Source organism: Magallana gigas, chromosome 10 (genome assembly GCF_963853765.1).
Source record: "Magallana gigas chromosome 10, xbMagGiga1.1, whole genome shotgun sequence".
NCBI classification, from domain to species: Eukaryota; Metazoa; Mollusca; class Bivalvia; order Ostreida; family Ostreidae; genus Magallana; species Magallana gigas.
In genome coordinates this window covers 24,174,999-24,196,753 of record NC_088862.1, presented here as the reverse complement: position 1 = coordinate 24,196,753, position 21,755 = coordinate 24,174,999, and the positions used below count along the sequence as shown (strand labels likewise).

General features: G+C 31.4%; 1 protein-coding gene across 3 annotated transcripts in view; it reads left to right on the top strand.

Moving 5' to 3' along the window:
• The first annotated feature begins 1,014 nt into the window (after positions 1-1,014).
• Positions 1,015-21,755, top strand: part of LOC105347039 (polycomb group protein Psc) — a 74,897-nt gene continuing 54,156 nt past the window's right edge. The window contains exons 1-2 of one of the 3 annotated variants that reach the window (XM_011455915.4): positions 1,015-1,148; positions 21,128-21,270. In XM_011455915.4, coding sequence (XP_011454217.3) covers positions 21,156-21,270 — 115 coding nt within the window. In that variant the 5' untranslated portion in view covers positions 1,015-1,148; positions 21,128-21,155. Of the gene's footprint in view, positions 1,149-2,123; positions 2,145-21,127; positions 21,271-21,755 lie in introns of those variants that run through there. The other 2 variants (XM_066073142.1, XM_066073143.1) reach the window with 2 other exon arrangements.

Sequence of the window (21,755 nt, the reverse complement as noted above, 5' to 3'; positions counted from 1 at the left end):
AATGGATATCAAGCTGCAAAGTTTCGGAGAAAAGATCCATACGGTGGCAGACAGAGAGAAAGAATTTATATACAAACAACATGAATCTCTCTCTCTCTCTCTCTCTCTCTCTCTCTCTCTCTCAAACGAACACTGAAAAAGTTTACTGGTGCACACATATATATGAGATTTGCAACAATGACAGACAAGCATGGCCTTGCATGTGTGTATTTGTGTATATGTGTATGTTGTGTGACATAATGGCCATATAATGGGGCTTTGTGCGAATTTGTTAAAACCCATATTGCTTTAAACAATTAACCCATTTTTGTTCCACGAAATCAACCCGGCCCACTCGAATACATACATGTAAACTATTTATTGGAGCTAGACCCAAAAAAGTATAGAAAATATATAAATAGAATTTTTTAAGAAATCAATTAAACTTTCCTTTAATAATATTTGACAACAATTTCGGAAATTGAATTTTGATCCTTAATTAGTTTTTTTTCGTAATCATCGTTAGAAATTTTTTGCAATTAATATTTAGCAGTGGGGTTTTTTTTCTCATCTAAAAATTGATATAGGCAGAGCAGGTACGGGGAATAATTACATGCCTAAACTGAAGGGTTTCTTCCGAGAGTCTAGCAACATATTTCCGTCACGGGTTTATAACGCAAATTCGCTTTAACCCGCCATGTCTTCAAGTATGTACGTTTATACATCTACTGACACCTTTTGTCATTTTCACAAGGGTAATGTGTAGCTCGTTTAAAAATTTACGAGAAAATACGAGAACATTGCACCGATCTATTGAATGAATGGCCATTGTGTGTGAAAAGGCTGTCATTTCTTTCTGTAAACTAAAAGATTAAAAAAAATAATAATAATCAACGAAAACTTCATATAATACGAATTAATTTTTCATTAGAAAAAATTCAGGCTCAAAACTATCGCTGCTATTCTCCATGTCAACGCTTCAACATTCTCTTCAGCTAAAATGAGAATTCAACCAGCCCCTCAAAGCAAAAACCTTATAAATTACTCGGAGTCACGTGACCCTACTGAGTTATCAGACGGATTTTTTTTTCATGTACCGACGATATAGAACCCTAGAGAAGTGTAAAGACTGTGAGAGAATTCACGCAGAGAACTCGTGACTGTTAAAGGTAGGTAAATTTCTGATTTGTTTTAAAATTTTGTTTTCACAGTATCTGGTAGAATTCAATCTCTAAGCCTGGAAAATTGAATGCTAAATTCATCGACATTAAAGATATTTACTTGCCGACTAGATCCAACATGGCCGACGGTGACAAGGCCAACATATTTACACAGTCATTTCTTTCTCGTCTGATTCAAGAGATAGTTCTATCAGTTTAGTTTTACGAAATTTATTTCAATGAAATTTGCCTTAAATTAATTTCGTTCATTGAAAAGTTTTACTCGATTCTGTTGAAAGTAAATTGGTAATTAATTTATCAGCTATATGTAAATTCGCTGGCAGGCTGCCATATCGAGGCTCCGCCCCCTCGCCGAGCAGACGATAGTTTACTCAATACACACACGCACACAGAAAATGTTGGTCAGGCCGACACACCGATTATTTCTGTCGATTGCACACCAGCGTGTAATCAGATCACAGACATGCAACACACGTGTAAAGGTTTTTCTCTCCCTGCGATAAAGGGGGAGACTCGTTCGACGTGGAATTTAAACACGCGTTTGAGATAATGGCATGTCAATTCATGGTGAGAAATGCATGCTGTGCCGAATGCGACCTAAATAATTTAATCTCTACGCTAGCTCTCGGAATTAAAAGTGTGTACTACGATTTGTAATGGAAAAATACATACACATGCTAATTTCTTTTTTAAAATAGGGAAATCCTTCCTTTACCAAAAAAAAATCGATCAATTAAAACCTTTTTTTTTCTTTCTGTTGAATATAATGAAATTTAAAAATATGCGGATACTTTTAATTGCGTTATACTTAATTAATCAAATGAAAATTTACTAGTGCCTGGTATATAACTATAGTTTTCATTTTACGGTTATTAATAAGTTAAGAACGGAAAATTAAAAAATCGTGTTACACATAATTTTTTCTCGCATTTCCTAGGAAAAGCCACTTATAACTGGAGTAAGTTATGAACTTGTTCTTGCGATGTAAGTACATACGAACTTTTTAGTTACTTACTTTGCTCTTAAAAAATATAAGGCGTATAAAAAAATCTGGCCAATCATAGTCCAAGCCAGTCACTTAGGTCACCTACACATGTAATAGAAAAACCGAAAATATGAGTATGATATTACATCACTTTTAATTTCTTTTCCGTCAATTAGATCCCACTTTCGTATACTTATTATTCAATAAGGCAAACTTGTACATGCTACTAGAACTGCCATTCTCTTTCAGAAAATTTTTTTTTTGTAGAATTCAATATATGAGAAAGAACTAGAAAGTTTCAATTTTGAAAAAGAAAGAAAGATTACATCATTGCTATGGAAAATTTAAAAAAAAAATGCCTCTTGGAAGAAAAAAAGGATGGCTTTGAAAATTTTATGGCGAAATCATCCCATAAGAGTTAATGTTTCAAAGATTTACATCTGTATTTGACAGTTATGCTTGTTTTTACGTGATTATGTATTCAATATCCATGGATTCCGCATATAAGCCCTTTCATTGTAAAGCAGCCGCCGATTATTTTTTTTCTTCTCTCGGTGCCAGTAGTGTTTTATGATTACCAGGTCTCTGGTGCTTTCTGAATCGATTTTCGTTTATTTGAGATATTGGAATAAAAATTCCGACAGCAGAGCGTCGACACAGTGGTCTTCAGGCGAGCAAGGAAGAAACTGAACGGGAAGAGAGAAAAATATAATATAGGGTTAAAAAGGGGGGTTTTCATTGCAATTTTACGATGTCTTTTCCAGCGCGATATCTGCGCATCTTTTAATAGATTTTGCTGCAAAGTCGCAAGTTGATGATCGCGGCTGGGTTTTCGCTATTTTGAATTGGTGCGAGGAAATTGGCAAGGATTTTTAAGCTGTGCAAATTTTCTCTTTCTAATGGGCTGTTTATCTGTTCGAAAGAATGCAGAGAGTGATTTATTTTTCCTAGGATTTTGTTAACGATTCTCCAGGATTTTCCCAATATGTGCCTTATCACTGCAGTGATAGACTTTTTTTGGAGGGTGTGGGAATGTCGGGGGGGGGGGGGGGTGGTTCAATTTTCATTTAACTTCCCCAACGTCAAAGAGGGGAAGGGGGGAAGGACGGGTTTACTTAATTGAACTTTTTAGAAAAATTTTACTTATTAAAATCATTAATTGCCCTTATTTAATTTTTTTTTTAATATATACGTGTATATTAAGCCTGAAATTATAACCTTTGAACGCACACGCGTATAAGTAAGCATGAGAGAGAGAGAGAGAGAGAGAGAGAGAGAGAGAGAGAGAGAGAGAGAGAGAGAGAGAGCACGTGCCTTTTGCATTAGATGCATAAGTGAGCGCGCGCCGTTTAACGCCCACAAGAGCTATTCGTCACAAATTCAACCTTCTATATAACTGCATTTTAAGCTGTTGACTTACTTACCGAGTAATAATTCATTCAATATCTTTAGGATAGTATTGTAATAAAAACTCTGAACACAAAATAACGTAAGATATTAAAAGTATGACAAAACAAAACTATGCCCCGCGAAAAAAAAATCAATACAGCTAGCTTGAACAAAAAAGTCAAGTTGTGCAGGAATTCTCATAAGGATACGATATATAATATTTAACTTTCAAATTTAAAAAAAAAATTTTTTTTTACATGTTTGTGTGTCAACTTAAATTGTAAACTTGAAAAATATACAGGATGAATTGACATCGTGTGTGCATTACGTAACATTGAATGCTGATGACAGTCGATATGTTTATGAACAAGGAACTGCGTTATTTGATATGCATCCGACAAGTTCAACTTCCGCCTCTCACCGAGATATATAGGTTGTTTGTTCCTTGAACACACGGAATTATATGCATGTTTTCCCCAAACTATGAATACTTGTAAAATCGAGTGCATGCATGCAGTTATTATGAATTTATAGTCTTTTGTTAATAAAACGCACATGATATGCACGTGTCCACGCACCAATAGCAAGAAAAATATGCGAATTGTTAAATAGAAAATGAAAAAGTTAAATCTGAGTTAATTATGTAGAATTGAAGATTTCATTTTTTAAAATAAAAAAAGGTAACATGTTATGACTGAAAATAAAATAATTACAATGTACGGATGTATAACGAAACACTTTCTGTATTAATATGACAAATAGTCTTAATAAAACAAGGGGGGGGGGGGGGGGGTACTCTTGTATTCATTGGAAGGTTTGATTAGAAGACTGAGGCTCTTTTAAGAGTACAGCCCAGTATTATTTTCGCTCATGAGTGATATATATATATATATATATATATATATATATATATATATATATATATATATATATATATATATATATATATATATATATATATATATTCGTTTACATTCGTATCAGCTATACCATGTAAAACACATTCTATGAACCTTACTGGTTTATGCAAATCATGTACTCTATAATATCGTTAATCAGAAAATAACATTAACGTTATCCCAAACGAATCCCTAGGGGTATTCTCTCTCTCTCTCTCTCTCTCTCTCTCTCTCTCTCTCTCTCTCTCTCTCTCTCTGAGACAATGATTTATTCTTTTAATTGGCTTATCAGAATACCAAGAAGAACTAAAAGCCACAAAATTTCCATTTCCTGAATTGTTATTTTATTCAAATGGTTTCATTTTTTGTTACAGTACAGAGATTTTTATCATATTGTTTTTGACCTCGATTACATTTAGGATAATCTTTGGGATTTACGAGAATGACATTCAATATTGGATCTCTTTTTATGAAAAACACTAAATTAAAAAAATTATTTCTTCACCAGCAGAATTCTCTGACAAGACTCTGAGATTTCTCAGTAATTTGTAAAACTAACCAATATAATTCGTCTTGTAAAACATTTACTACTATTATGATAAAAAGAAAAAATGAAATGTAAGACTAAAAAAAATGAAATGCTAGACTAAAAAAAATCTTCTGTTGCAGTGTTACGCAATACATTGGTAATTAAATTCTACATTTCGAAACATTGAGTCAAGTTTTGTTTTATCATGTGAAAATGTCAATATTTCCGCCATAAAAAAAGTTTCTTTTCCCGTGGAATTCGATTCCCTGGAGTGTCTTAGGGGAAGCTAGAAACGTTTTCCATTGGCAGGTTATTGTTTTCGCATTGTTCTCTCGGTTTAGCTCTCGGTACATAGGGGATTTTTCCTAATGCAAAAGACTTAATTAAACCCAGCCTTGAAAAGCGCGTAACGAACGCTTTTCCCCCTGAAACTTGGTTGTCCATAGATTCGTTTTGACACTACAGAGTTGTTTAATTTTCTCCCCAAGTTATAACGCAGTTGGGCCAAAAAAATTAACGTGTATCGATTTTCAATCAACATGTGCCCTGCGTCTATCTGAGCTCAATGAATGCATTAATCTATATTCTGCATGCTATAATCTATAAAGAACCCTGGATACACAACACCCACTTCCGCCGACGCAGAACTTTAGAATTTGACTTGACACGACACAGTGCACATGCGCCGAGCGTCGATGTCGAAGCGGAAACTGAAAATCGATTCATTCCCGGACATGTCCTCGGGTAACCTCGGATGCGAGTGCTAATCTCTGCCGGCTCATTGATTTTATGTCAGAGATTTTATATTAAAAGCCGTGTGTAAAAATGGGAAAGCGGTCTTGTTCTAGCGAATCGTATATAAACCACCCCATGAAAAGTTCTTCACTAGAACGGCACAGAAAAGCCAAACGTAATCCATTGGAAATATCTCAGAATCTTTTTTTTTATATCCGTTATTTTTTCTTTATTATAAGACTGCCTGTTCGATATTTAACCTTTGCCTGATTTATCACTGTTTCTTTTTTCTTTTATTTCTTTTTTTTTAAACTGCATATTTGGAAGCAGTCGATTTTTTGGACATTTTTCTCTATTTTGTGAAACCCCCTTAAGGGTATAGGAGGAGTTTGTTGACTTGTTCTTGTTGACACACACTGGACTGAACCTCCGAACTATAGTGGCGATGTACGATAGGAGACGCCCTGTGCGTGATCAAATAGCTACAGCGAGAGGTTTTATTTATTATTCCGAGCATTTCCAACCGATGCCTGTTCTAAAATTCGAGAACTGTTACTTCTTCAGGATTTGCACGGACGATAATTGACACAGCAGCGTTCGTTTTATTCATGTTTTGATAAATTGTGTTGAGAACATAAGAAAAACTTTCAACTCACACCTTTCTATCACTTCAAGTGGTGTTAAACATTTTGAGATATAAAGAAAGGTGCATCATGTTCAAAATATACTTAACTCACCGTTTAAAAATTCTCAATCTGTGTAATATTTGACCATTAAAGACATTTTCAAAATATTCTGAAAGGTAAAAATTGGGTAAAAAGCCCCAACGGGTTTTGAGCTCAAGACCTGTGAAGCAATAAAGCTGACACTTTATCATATTGCGCAATGCTGTTTGATAACAAGATTATAAAAGGAAATACCAACAAGGTTATGCTTAATTTTACTGTTTATTTCAAAAGAAATTACGTCACAACACCATATTGTAAGTTTTGAATTAACTAGGTGGGCTTAAATACGAAGTTAATTGTCATATTACAATATTTAATTTTGTATTTACAACTACCCAGTGTAGTTTTTAAATTAATAATATGACAACAATAAAACGTTGTACCGACATATCAGAGAAAACATCAACTTAATCGTAAAAAAGGATTTCGTGTACATTGTATCACTTTTTTTCTCATCAACAAACTAATCCCCACCAGTCTTTTATACATAAAAACAATAACATAAAGGTCATTATTTTAAGAAATAGAAAATTGATCGATTAAAATTAATGCAATAACTTCAGATGGAGTCCATAGAATTGCATTGTCCCATGCGTTTACTATTGGCAATGGACAAATTATGAAAAGTGAAAGTATTCGTATAACTGAGGTATTTTCTTGACATTCGTATGCAGGTTGGCAATCCGAAAGCTTTATTTGATTTATTTGAAGTAAAGTGTTCATCTCTCAAGAAGAAGCGCACAAGACTATAATGCACTTTTTGTTGCAGTAGTTTGACATGTAAGAAAGATAAAAAAAAACATGTGCATTCACACATTATCAAAATAAAGCTAAAAATAATTGATTCTCAAAAGCCCTAATGAGAATTGCAGATACAAGATACGGGTCCTTTTTAAAAAGGTATATATTCCATTAAAATTTCATTTTTATTTAAAAAAGAATCATTTCCTGGGGCGGTTTTTTAACAGAATCAAATTTTATTGTTGGGATGGGGGAGAAATTACACGTAAGTGCTGAAAAGATGAGGCAAAGAATTTACCAATAAAGGTTTCATAGTAAATATACGTTTTATGTATACATCAGAAAATAAATAATCATTAATATTCTTTGAGTATTCTCTAAAGGATTCATAGCAAAAGAAGGAATAATCGATTTTTTAGAGAAAGAATTTATCTGATGGGTTACTGTGGAATCATTAGATTTCGTGGTGGCTCAATTTTCGTGGAATTCGTGGGTACCTCTCATTCATGAATTATCATCCTCCACGAATTAATTAATTAGGGTTAGAAAGTCACATTTCCTTAAGCTTTTATAAGAGAAAACGTGCAATTACGTTTCAACATGTAAAGTTTAAGCAATCTACGAAAATTGACCCCCACGAATTTCAATGTTTCCGAAGTACATGTACTGTAGTCATATCCAATTTGTTATCGTTAATTACACTAGTTGCACTACTTGGTTTTTTTTTTTACAACAACCGTACATTTTGTTATTCAATTTTTATTTTAATTTCTACTTCTTAACTTGTTAGGGTTTAACGTCGTTTTGAAATTGTTGAGGAAATTTTAAAATCATCTGAATTACCGAACGACTTGATCTGGTCTGATTCGCCTTACCTCTACGAAAGTCAGTATTTTCTACGATGTTTATGTATATTTATTTGATTTCTTATCTGATGAAAACCGAAAAAAATGCGTACATAATATTGCAATAAGCATGATTTACAGATATTACAAGTTTAATCGTAATGAACCTCGATATTTTGTCTAACTAAAATGATTAATCCTGTACCAATGATTGCTTTTAGAGTATCGGTAGTTGGCGACATTTAAGAGAGAGAGAGAGAGAGAGAGAGAGAGAGAGAGAGAGAGAGAGAGAGAGAGATTTTACGATTGTACAAAAGATGCCCCAACATTTACGAAAGAAATTAAAGATGAAATTAATTACATTTGTATAAAACATATATATGATAAAACATTATCATATTTTACAAGTTAAAACAATTCTATTTGGGGTTTTTTTCCACGAGAAATTCAGTTAGGCTTCGTTGTTTTTCGACTTCGTCCTAATCCACCGCTTAAAGTTAACCGCGCAGTGTAACAAAAGAAACCCAAGAAACAAAGAACTGTTCTATACAATGTAATACGACGACAATAAATTCCGTAACAGAGAACCAGCACCGTCGTTCCGTTTACACAAGGAAGAGTTCCTAATTTTATCTGAACTTTGACACCGAATCGTCACGGAGAAAATAATTCATGTGTTCCCCAAAAACATGAACGCAAGAGCATATAGAAATACCGGTATTAGCATAAATTTCATTCATTTAGTTTTTTTTTAATGTAATTCAAGCCATGTTTTCCCCCATCGAAAGAATTTTCACATTCTTTTGTTAATTTCTGTAAGCGCTAGAGCTATAATTGAAGTCGGGGTTTTCTTCTCCTCCCAAAGATCAGAAGCTTGCAATACCGTTACGTCATAGAACCAACGACTACAGAGTATATCTTTATGCTCCTCTTACATGTGTATAATTATGTGTTTTTTGGTTTAATCTTAGACAATAAATGTCACATGAATATTCAAATCATTTGCATAAAGTGTTCCTGAAAATAAAGGTTTTAACATTGAAAGCATAGCGTATGAAATGAGATGTCCTCGTTGAGCATTGTGGTTCATGGGACAACCAAGCATTGGGGTCATCACGTGACCTTTGGAGCATAAGACAATGGGTCATAAAAAACCACATCAAGGGTAATAGAAGTTTGAAATTCCTTCCAAATTTGACACATTTTAAGACTATGTCTTAGTTGGCACTACTTCGAGAAATCATTTTTTCGAACCTCCCCTCCCCCGAGAAAAAAAATATCTCATTAGCATTGCTAATAATAGTATAAATGTAGATTTGATTAGTTAAAAGTATACTTGACCTATAAAGGTCAAAAATTAGTATGTACGATAACAATTCTGTGTCTTATTCTCTTAGATGGAGAGAAAATTGTAGTTTGAACAGTGTATAAAACCCACATTAAAAAAAACCAATAAGCCTTTCCTCCAAATCGTAATGTTACCTTATTGTAGAATAATTTTCATCTGAATAAGATAAAACAACATTTATAAAACTAGGTCATGCCTTCTGTTCTATAGCAATGTCCACCTTCTGGGTAATTTTTTTTTATGGTTTTGGTTTTGTTTTTTAAACAAAAAAAAAAAGAAATGGTCTGAATTTTGTTTTTACACCTATTAACATCGTCACAGTCGTAAACAGACTAAAAAAAACACACAGGTAATCGTGTAAGTTTCATGCTCCTTCCAAAAAGAAAAAAAAAAACCTTGTTAGTTTCAAGTGCCTTGCTATGACGCCAGAACGACTTGCTCAGACTATACAAATTACACTATTCAGAGCGATAAAGTGAAGAAACGAGGGACGAGAGAAACACAATAAATACACGGGGGCTTTGTACGAATCATCTGATAAGATCCGTCTGTCATGGCGAGGCAGCGAAACTTGTGTGTTTTTTTTTTACTTCTAGGTGTCGTTTAGTACCTTACGTACTTTCTTGACTGAAATTTTTCTTTTTCGTCTCTCGCACTTTTACTTTTATGTATAATTTATGCATAAAATCGAGAAAACAATTAAGTGTGGGTTTTTTTTTACTTGACTGCTATTTACGAAAAACGATACAGTTTTATTCGTAAGGTTGTTCATTAAAGCCGAAACGTATAAATAATCTCCTATTACTTATGTTTTGGATATCATGAATTTCATTGTGTTTTTTACATGTTGAAAATTATATAGATGATGAAAAAAAAACTTCTTAAACACAAATCGTAAAAAGTAAGGGCAATAAATTATTTTATAAACTAAGGTTTGATAAAGATCTGCATGAAAAGATTATATTTCTTCACTAAGACATGATAATAGAAAGACCCCCATCTTGCAAAGTTATTCAATTTAAAAACCGATTCATTTTACAAAATTTAATTATATATTAACGCTTCATCAAAGAAATGAGAACTTTCATTGCTAAAGTTAGTGTACTTTTTATTGTAATTAATATAGTTAGTAATTCCGCTTATGTTTTAGCATAGAAAACAAAAAGTAATAAATTAAACCCACTTATATTAAAATAAAATTTATTATTCTTTATATCTTTATATATGTTTATCTTCAAATTGAAATTTTAAATGGGTGTTTTGTAATGTATTTAGTTCAGAATCTGTTAATATAATATTCAAATGCAACAGAACAAGCAAATTAAAAGTCTATTCCGACTATCTCACATCGTGAAAGCTCAGTTTGTTAAAAAATCTGCAATACGTCTGTCCACTGACAATAAAATAAAATAAAAACACAGTATAAAGTCAACGATATCAAATTACTAAACCCAGTAAGCTTTCAGTTTGTCGTATAATCTTATCTGTTTGTAAATAAGCTTGTAAATAGATAAACTGTATTGCAATTCAGTTGATTTGGACAAAATTGTATTGACCTCTAACTCTGTGTAAATAGTATAAAAAGTAACCCATATATATAAATATATATATGTTCCCGTAATTTACATCGAGAAGGAATAGTATATCAGAATTGGAAAAAAAACCCAGGAAAGTTAAGGGACACTGTGAAATGGAATTCGCAGGAAAAGAATGTTTTGTAAATATTTGCATTGATCTTAAGGCCGCCTCTCAAGTTCGGAATTCGTGAAGTTGTCCTTAACGTTTAGGTTTTAGACCATAAATTTAGACTTTTAAAACGTACACGTCCGATTACGTTGTATATTTATTGTTTGATAAGGAATTTACGTTCAACATATAGGATTATCAAATAAATATATACCCAATGAATATATAAGTATTTTTATAGATGTAAGTGTAATGCTAAATAACATATAATAAACCTAATGATGATTTTAAGTACAATATGAAAAATGTTTTTTTTTTCGAACAGATGAAAATGACTGCAACAACTTTAAAATGTATGTCTTTTAAATTATTTAGGTAAAAATTTGTAGACAAACAAATGAATTATATTTCATTTTATCTAATATCAGTATGCTATTACAAAAATCGAAAAATAAAAAGATTGTGTAACATACACATTAAGTTAAATTCAATATATCGGCTGTTTTAAATTAAGACTTTAAAAATTAAGTGCAGAATAGTTCATAAATTTTTTGACGCAACGTTGAATTCAAATGTAGCGTAAAAGTTGAATGAATCTTAAGAAACTTTAAAGCAAACAAGCTAAAGAGAGTCAATATCAAAGAGCGGGCAATGACCCATTCAAATATTTGGGTGTTCGGGGCATTATGATATACAATATAAACAAACATCACACTAACAACCGCCGTATTTCTAAGGCTTTAACCCAATAAATTACAGCCTCACTTTATATCGCTATTCCGAGCACGTGTTCATCCGGGGACTTTAACTGCTGAATGCCGGGAGATAATTTGAATGGACATTTAATTGATGATGCTAGGATACCAGATGGGGGTTGTCAGTACGAACGAAGCAATGACACTTAACGTTTTTGATAAGAACATGTCCGCTGGGTTATCCCTAAATTGCTCTGTGATGTTATTATATCTGAATTTATTTCGTGAATGTCAATATAAAATGTTCGAGAAGAAGTATCAATTATAACTTTTTTATCTAATCAAAAATACACACAAATTACAATTGTACAGTGCACCAAAAATTAATGTAAGCTGTGTCCAATTAATCGTGTAAAAAATACTTCAGATTTTACAGAATTCATATCATAAATAAAAGAGAAAAAAAAGTTTTTAATTTTCTCGAATCAAGGAAGTAAAAAGCAGTGGAAAACGCTGCATGCATAAAAACCACTTGTAATGAATTTTGCAACCTCTCAATATGGAACATTGCCAAGGATACTCAAAATACTTGGCAACGAATAGGTGTTCTAAAGAGGAGAATTACGATTGGGAAAGACACCATGATGATTTAGCGTATTAAAAAGCGGTTGTGTTGTATTCTTGTGCTGGAGAGAATTAAACACAGATCATCTGATTAATTTAGAAGAAATTATAGGTATTTTGGGGCATTGTTTAACTAGTTTAAGTATGACAATGTATTAAACCAATATACCATGTAGCAAGATACCCCAATCATTAGAGTCAATTGCAGATAGAACCAATATGCATGATTTTAAAGAAAATTCTATAATGATAGAATAACCTTCCAATAATGATAATGACGGTTTTTCTATTAATAGGAATTAATACTACTTCTTATTCAGACGCACATTTCTGGGACTTGTATAATTACTTTGAATTTCAATACTTACCTTTAACTTCCTACTTTCTTTGTGAATAATACTGTAACAATACGAAACGAGTTTTTAACATATAGTTCGATGCATTTCGTCAATGACTATTTTAAAATTTAAAAGTACAATTGCTGAAAATAAGATAAACATCTGTAATAAGGAACCATTCTTTGAATTTGATGAGGTGATCAAATACTGTCAGGTGTGATCACATCTATGATATGGCCTTCGGGCTTTATTTGATTTGTTCACCACCGACTGTAGTTATCACCTCATAAATACTCAAAGAATGATTCCATATCCCTTTAATAGTTTGATTTGAACATATTTATTGTACAAAATTAAAACTGGGATTAGGCAAAAGATCAAAAACTTAATTCGCCCTATCTCTTAAATAGAAGTCATAAACTATATGAACATATTGGTATCATACATGTATGATATTTTAGGATATTAACAATAAAACAGCAGCCTGTTATGTTTAATTATACGTTCCCACCCTCCACTTCATTTTATTTAAATTTTGAAGTTTTGTCTTTTTTCAATATTTTCCAACAAAATAATGATTAAATGACGAGGCATTTTGAGGTACGGAAACTATGAAATGTATAATAAACATATCTGAATGATGAGCATTTTTAAATAAAACATATACGTGTTACATGTACGTAGAAAAATCAATAAATAAAGAAAAATACTCATTCTTGCAATTCTATTTTCTAGAAATGATAAATATGGTATTTGAAAGAAACAACAGGGGATTATGCATAATTTATTTCAATTTCAAATGAAAAACACACAAGGAAATACAAATGATGATTATATAAAAATAAATTGTGAGGAACTATATGTCAAAAATAGGAATCATTTAGGAACAATGCTATAAAAAATATTTCCCGTTTTGTTGCAGTTGGCTAATTTTGTTTAAGTTTTTTTGTTTTGGGGAAAAAGAAGAGATCTTTAGAATCGCTAAGAAAAAATATAACCAAAATAGCTCTGATATTCTTGTTGTTTTAAAACATTAGAGCTTCATCTTTCCTCGATATTTGCAAATATTAAGGAAATGGGTTTTTTAAAGGATTTAAAAAACCATACAAGTAATCTTTACTTCGTAAACGACAACAAAATAAATCCATTATTATTTTGCTTAAGTTGTTGGAGAGAAGACCTCTATATCGTTTAATGATAGATGTTCAAGAAATGTTAGAACAGTTAACCAGGTACAAGTAAGTAAAAATTAATAATTTACATCCAGTTTTGTACTGCAGTTTTACTGCATGCTTCAACTAAGGAGACATCGAAAATATTCACTGTTGTATACATCTGCAATATACATGTACTAGTAATTTGCAGTTTTGAAAAAATTTGAGATATATGCGGAAATGGAATTATTAAGAGTTTTGTTTTTAAACTATATTTTCCAACACACCTAGGGCTTAAAATAAATGAATAGCTGACTTCATTGAGCTGTAATTTTAAAATGATGTGAGTTCAAAGTGTTTTGTGGAATTGTATACAGTAACAATTTTAGTTACCAGTTTGAAAATCTTCCAGCAGATCAGTGTAACAAGGAATTATTAAAACTGTTTTCAGAGTCTTGCTTAAAATTTGTGGCTATTTATTCAAATGATTTTAAACAATATTTGATCATGTTAGAAACATAGGATAGCACTTTGTCTTTTGAAACCCACCTCACACAATGTACATAATTCTAATCATATATTGTAAGATTCCAATTAGATAGAGCAATATAAATACATTCAGTTAGATAAATTGTGCGATATTGGTACTGTTAATGAAGTATGATAATTATAAAAACTAATATCAAACTGAAAAGTTTGTTCCTTGATTTTAAAATAGAATAATTATGGACGGATCTAGAAATAAATTGGTATATAATTTTAAAAGATTCCACGTCATAGGTGTAATTACGATTACGAAAATGCGTCTCAGAATACATCTTCTACTAATAACCGATGTGCATTTAAATAGACCTTGTTAGCAAAAATTACAAGATCTCTTGATGCACAACCGTTTTGGTACAATTTTTTTTCTTCTTAAAAAATCTGCGGTCGAATTTTTTTTTTTAAGTTTAAAAGTAATCTCAGAAATATCATGCACGCCCTTTTAACACAAGTGTATATGACGTATGAAACAATTTTACATTAAGGAAAAGCTGCAATCTGAACAGCTCCTGTTGATGTACACTGAGAAGAGCATACATTGTATATTTCACCGGTGTGGGCATACTTGGTGGGTATAAAAAGAAGAAGCACTGAGGCATGCGCTGTTGATATCTCATTGTAACGCTACACAGGGGCTTTGGGTTCCCGCTTTAAAGAATAATAACTTATAATCCCAACAAAGAGAGAATTCTGGTATTCACCTGACTCGAGAGATCGACGGATACAATCAGTAGCCCAAAACTGAACCCTCACTTTGATCAAAAGAGGGCTGGGAGAAATACAAGCCACGATTCATAAAATTAACTCTAAGAAAAAAAAATGTTTTTACCTTGATGGCGGTTTTCTTTATGTTAGGAAAAGAACTTGAGAAAAAAGGTGAATAAGGGTGGATTTTTTTTTATGTGATTTGCATACGAAATTTAAGGAAATGTTGTATATATGCCGGGGACTCGATATTTGATATAGAGGCACTCAAGAACGTGGGAGTCGTATTTATGAATGGTTATTTACAGCACGTCACAATATTATTGTTATTGAATTGACTCTGATCCCTATTTCCGAGAATTAAAAGTAAGTTTTTAATGTTATATTATTTCTAACGATTGGTTTTTTTTTTACCTGTTCCTCGAACTAAATTGATCGTATTTTGTTTTTCTTAATATCTCGTCGGAATTACCCCCTGATTTTAACGAGATCTTTTCGCTTTAACAGACATAATATTAATCTGCGTTTTCTACTTCCGTTGTGAGTTTCTGAAACTTCTGAATCGACAGGCAGTTTAATCTTTGATAGTTTATTTAAGAAATTGTTTTATCGTTATGTCAATATCGCTCCTGTATAACAAAATTTAAAACCTCACAAGATGTTTTTTTTCCTACATACACATGTTTCCCTTTTCCTTTGCTCTAGTGCCTGGTTTGTCTTTACCGTTATCAGAAGCTCGAAGTCTTCTGCAGGCAAAGGCATGTGTGTAGCGTGACCTTCGTTGCGCATTATACTTTAAACGTGCGAGGTAGCGCAAAAATGTAACGTGCCATAATGAAACAGTTTGATAAAACCCCTCAGCTTTTAACTACTAGGGCGAGTCATTAATGGTTTTGTTATTATCATTATCATCGGGGGGGGGGGGGGGTTTGGAATATGAAATTTTGCGTCGTAAAACAAAACAAAACCAAAAAACAACTCAAAAAAACAAAACAAAACAAAAATCAAAAAGCAGAAGAAAAAAACAACAGCAAAAGCTTATTACCCCCAAGAATTGTAGAAAATTAATAGGCCCATCTTGTCAGACCTTCAAAAATTAACTTAATTTTAAGCTTTATAGTCTAATTTAATTTTCAGAGAAAAAAATATTTTGTATTGTTATTTTTAGGCTTTATAAAATGGTTACTATGTTCTCTGTCTGACCTAGATCGATGTACACCTCTCTTTGTTTGCGATAAAAATGTAGGTCTAATGCACTAAAATACCATTGCTTTATACTATTGTAAACACACGCGTTAAGATGTAAAAATAGAACTGTCGTGTCGTTCGGTGCACGTGGGCCGCAGATTTGAAATATGTTATATTATTAGTACGGGCAATGTGTAGTATTCTATTATTGTAATGTAACAGCAGGTGACTTGATATCGAGATGCTTGCGTATATTGTTCTAAAAATACCCCTTTGTGAGCAAAAGCAGAATCTGTTTTTATCCCTTCATTTTTCGATAATATTGTGTATGTTAGAAAATAAAAAAAAAACAACAATCAGATATTAAAACTCGTTTTAATTCTCTTTATAAAAGTATTTTATTGACTTAACATCACATATACATTCAACAAAGCTTATATCTATGTATATACATTGATATTTTTAAAAAAAAAATCGTCAAGGATCTCAACTATCCTTTTTTAGATAAACATAATTAGAAAAAAAAACTATAGCATAAATCCAATAAAAAAAAACTATAACGTTCCTTTTGTAGTGTGCAAGATAACCGTAAAAAAGGCGCCTTTAGTTAATAATGTTAACTAAATAAAACTCTCCTTGGATAGAGTTTTGCGTGTGATCGATAAAATTGCAACTCCCATATGCACAAATACCAAGTATTATGCAACAACGTTATTTAAGTCTTGTTAAAGTGCGCTGTGTAATCATCAAATCCATCTTAATAACACGTAACACTTTGAAACCTTTTCTGTTAACTAACATGAATCATATACAAAGATTTTTTTACTTGATTTACAGCTTCTATAGTATATATAAAATTATGTTTTTTCACAACACTTATTTCATCAACAATTTAACAGATAAAGATTATTGATACAATTATATGACGCACACGGAATATTTTTAAGATATCATAGGTTATTTTTTTTACTTCTGCTACTCACTTAATACATGAATATAGCATTTTTGAAAGTTTCTAGTTATCTATTTTTAATCGCCTTTTTGTTTGTTATTCCCTAATTAAAGTCTTTTAATATTTTCTAAGAAATGTTGGGTTTTTTCGATCAATCAATATACACGCAACTTGAATATTTTGGAAGAGAATTCATCATTTTATAGTCTCAATGATGATTGTCTGCTAATTCTACTATTTACTAGGTATACCATTTTATAGGTATTAAAAAACCGAAATCAAACTATATAAAAAAAAGATTTTAAATCTGCTATTTACTAGGTATACCATTTTATAGGTATTAAATAACCAAAATCAAATTATATAAAAATAAGATTTTAGTTAGCTTATTAGGGTTCTAATGATAACTATTCTTTGTTATATTATTATAACACCGTAATTACTCCTTTATGCAAAATAAGAGACCCTTCCACTTATTACTGAAATAGTATTCTGAGAATATCTTTTGTCTTCAGTGAACAGTTTTACGTACATGCCTTTTCTGAATTCAAATTATTCCTTTGTCCCTTTAGGGGAATATCAAATCAACAATCTGAATCTTCAAAATGTTTTATTTTCAATAAGACAAATATATATATAATATCCCAAAGTATTCCAAAATACCTTAAAATTAGTACAATGATAACACTAAGCCAATTTAATCAATTTATATAGCTTAATTCGAAAACTGTCGATTGCTTTTGGCGATTGAGGCATTAGCATATTAAGAGAAAATCGAAGACTATTTCTCATTATAGATTTTCAAGAGAAACGGATAATTGTAATTGTAGGGTTTTTTTTAATATTGTTTATATATATAATTTCCAATATATATTTAATAATTATAAATCCAAAATATAGCGAAAGGTTTATGAAACACTCGGGCAAAATAACATTAATACTATAAATATGCAGATACGAAAATCTTGAAGAGAAGACACATTATCCTTGTAATGATTGTATTTACATTTATACCTTTGTATGAATCATCTTTTTTATAGGTTACAGTAGGTACAGATAGGTCAAAGAATGGTAAAAATAAACGTACTAATTCCTACTCGTCTCAGCCCATTGAGTTATGGTAAACTTTGACCTGATGATTACGAAATTGCAAATTATTTTCATTATCTTCTCGCATACAATATTGTTATTATTCTAGCGAAGTTTTAAAGGGAAACTGTGTCTAAATTAAGTCGAAAGACAAGCAAATCGATTAAGTAATTTTTCAATGTCTGATCAAGAAAATAGATGTGATTGTGATAATCAAATAAGGCTCCTACCTTCTACTAACAAAAAAAGCTAGGAAAAGGGTTGATGTCTTTTAAATTGCTTTTTATATACTAGTATAACATTTTCGTTGTTAACATTAAAAAAGAACATTTATTAATTCAAGGAAAGAAAAGAATTTGCGTTTTTAAGATAGTAGTGGATGCTTTGGCGTGACAGAATATCAAAACAGTCCAAATTGGGTACAAAAATAAATGATATTTTTGGCAAAATGTAGTGTAGGTGTGTGCTAATTAAATTTTTGTGACGCAATTAAAAAGATTTGGAAAATATATTGCAGTGAATTTAATTGCCAGGCTAAATTATGTTCATTCATATAAATGGTTATTCTCTCTTTTTTAAGATTTATATTCACAAGGTAGTGTTAATTCATTTTTTTCTAGCGCAATATAACACCATTTTCATGGAGAATCATAGATGCAAAAGTTTATACAGTTACATGAAATTAAAATACAATCTATATACAATCTCCTAAATATCAAGTGAAATGTGTAAGAAATAAAATCAAAAGTAATACCTAATTCGGTATTCTATTTAGAAATTGAAAGCTTTTTTCATGGTTTCTTGTTGAATTCTGTTGAGATTAATTGATTTTACTACAACTTTACAATGCCAAACGATTGCAGAGTCTATTGTAGGTTGGCAGCTATCCTTAAGGAATATTAGTCTTCTATAAATTAAAATAAAGCACCGTCATTTATTTATTATTTATTTCTATTTTTTCTAATTTTATTGCTATGTAGTCTTAGAATATTTTGTTTTTCAAAATTTGACACTATTATCTATCAATCAGTGTTCAGCTATTAAGACTTCCATGAAAACCCTTCATAAACCATAGACCGATTCTTAGAATAAGGCACTCCAAGTGCACTTTCCATAATTAAAATCTTCATCATTAAAAAACGTCAAATGTATGCTACTGTTTAACCATTTAATTCTTCACGTGGTGTTCCTTGTAATTCATAGTCGCCTAAGAAATTTGGGATATCTTGTTTATATCATAAAAAGGGGCATAAAGCACAGTGAAAACGTTTGAAATTCCTAAGTAGGACAATATAAAAAAAATCTCAAGGACATTGACAGGAAAAAATCTGTACATTTATGATAAAATGAATGCCTTGTGGGGATTCTCTTTGGGGCTCCTAACATGATCGATATGCGGTTTAGCATGCTTTCATTATGCAGGGTTCCAGAAATATGCTGCTTTGCAGTCGCAATCACGTTTTAAATTGCTTTACACTCAATGGTATAATCCATTGTTGTGGCACATGCGCAATAATACAGTTTGATGTTACGTAATTTGGAATTTTTTGGTGCTCTGTGATTGATAAACTACAGATTTTTATCTTGAAACATTAACTGGTCGATTCACAGTCATATAATTTGGTGGTTTTTTTTACAATGCTTGCATGTTGCATAGCTATATTTTTTCTTGACAAAAATGATGACAGTGTTAGAAGAACCCGGTTTTTGTTTGGTTTTTTTTTCATTATTCTGTGCTTGCTACTATTTTAAATGTAATTCACTTTATAAATGAAGAAAGAAAAACAATTTTTTTTAAACGGGAGGACATGAGTGAGAAAGTAATTGAAATTAAAAGCGTCGGCAAATAGCAATATCATATAACTATAAAACGTCTATCAAATGCTTGCAAAGTGCTGTTTAAATTTTTGATAGAGCTGTTCAAATAGAAATGATTATACCTTATCGCTGGATGGGTGTGACATAATTTATACGATAAAGATTCTCATGTTGTGTGAATCGAAAACAAAACTCTTTCCAAGTGTGCCAATATATTATATCTTAATGGTTTTGATCAATAGAACTGTTCAAAGTCAAGCTTACTGTGGGAAAATATACAAATATATTAAAATGCCGTTCAAGAATGATATACTTATATAATTATAAGAAAAATTTACTTTCACTAAAATGATTAACTTTTTTCAAATTAACTTTGTTTTATCTTTTTTTCCGATATGTTAGAATAACAATACAACTTTAAAACTCAATTATTGTTTCTATAATGATGATATGATTAAGATTGTTACATATCATTACTATAAGTATCGTAATAATAATTGTAAATGTTATAAAAGTAATAATTTGGAACCTAACTGACAAACTGCATATTATACTAAAGAAATGAAGATGTCACAATGGCAATTTGTTGATTAAAAAAAATAATTACCTATCAAAAAATAAAATTCTGGAAAATAAAAGTTCTATGAATTTATTGTATGTCTAGAGAATATATTAAGAATAATGTACCTTAACGTTCTTACTATATTCTACTGCACGTGTTTATATATGTGAATGAGAAAAAAAAATAAACAGGGTCATATATTATACAGTCAAAATAGGTTTTTTGTATACACTGTACATAAAACTTCGTTGAGAGAGAGGGAGAGAGAGAGAGACCCTTTCCGTAGTACAATTACGCACCAGTGCTTTTCCCTTTTACGATCCCATTTCAGTGCTAGAATTTTTAAATTTTTCTACGACGACCTTCGTGTATGAATACATTACAAGGATGGCATGTTGATTGTGTTGATTGCAGGGGGAATGGTGGAGAGAGCTGAAGAAACATGCACCGGAAACCTCGCATGAAAATCAACCCCTCCCTCAATCCCCATCTGATTTGTGTCCTTTGTGGGGGTTACCTGATTGATGCTACGACCATTGTTGAATGCCTCCATTCTTGTAAGTATACAACCACGTGTTATTTTAGGGGGTTAAAATTTATGTATTTTAATCATAACTGAACAAGTTATTTTTCGGCGACCAGCCTATATGAAGCTATTTGTCATGACGATTTTTATAGCTTTCTAATTTGCTTGGTGAAGCGTTATGTCTATAAAAACTGGAGATCACGTTTCAACATGTCAATGCAGTATATTTGTTCATTCTTGAATAATTCATTTATATATTTATAAAAACAGAGGGGATAACAAAACATGTGAATCGTTTTGTGATATTAAAATATGCAATTTTTTTTTATCTTTTTGAGAATATGTTTCAAACAATGCACTAGATAAATAGTTTCAAGACGAAAGGTAAATAGAGCCGAACTTTGGGTCCATCGTTAAACGTCCTGTATCTCATGTTTTCTCTAAAAGTTTTATCATGGCCGAAGAAACTCTACAAATGTGCAATCAAGTGTAGTTCAAAGGACAGAAAATAGAACG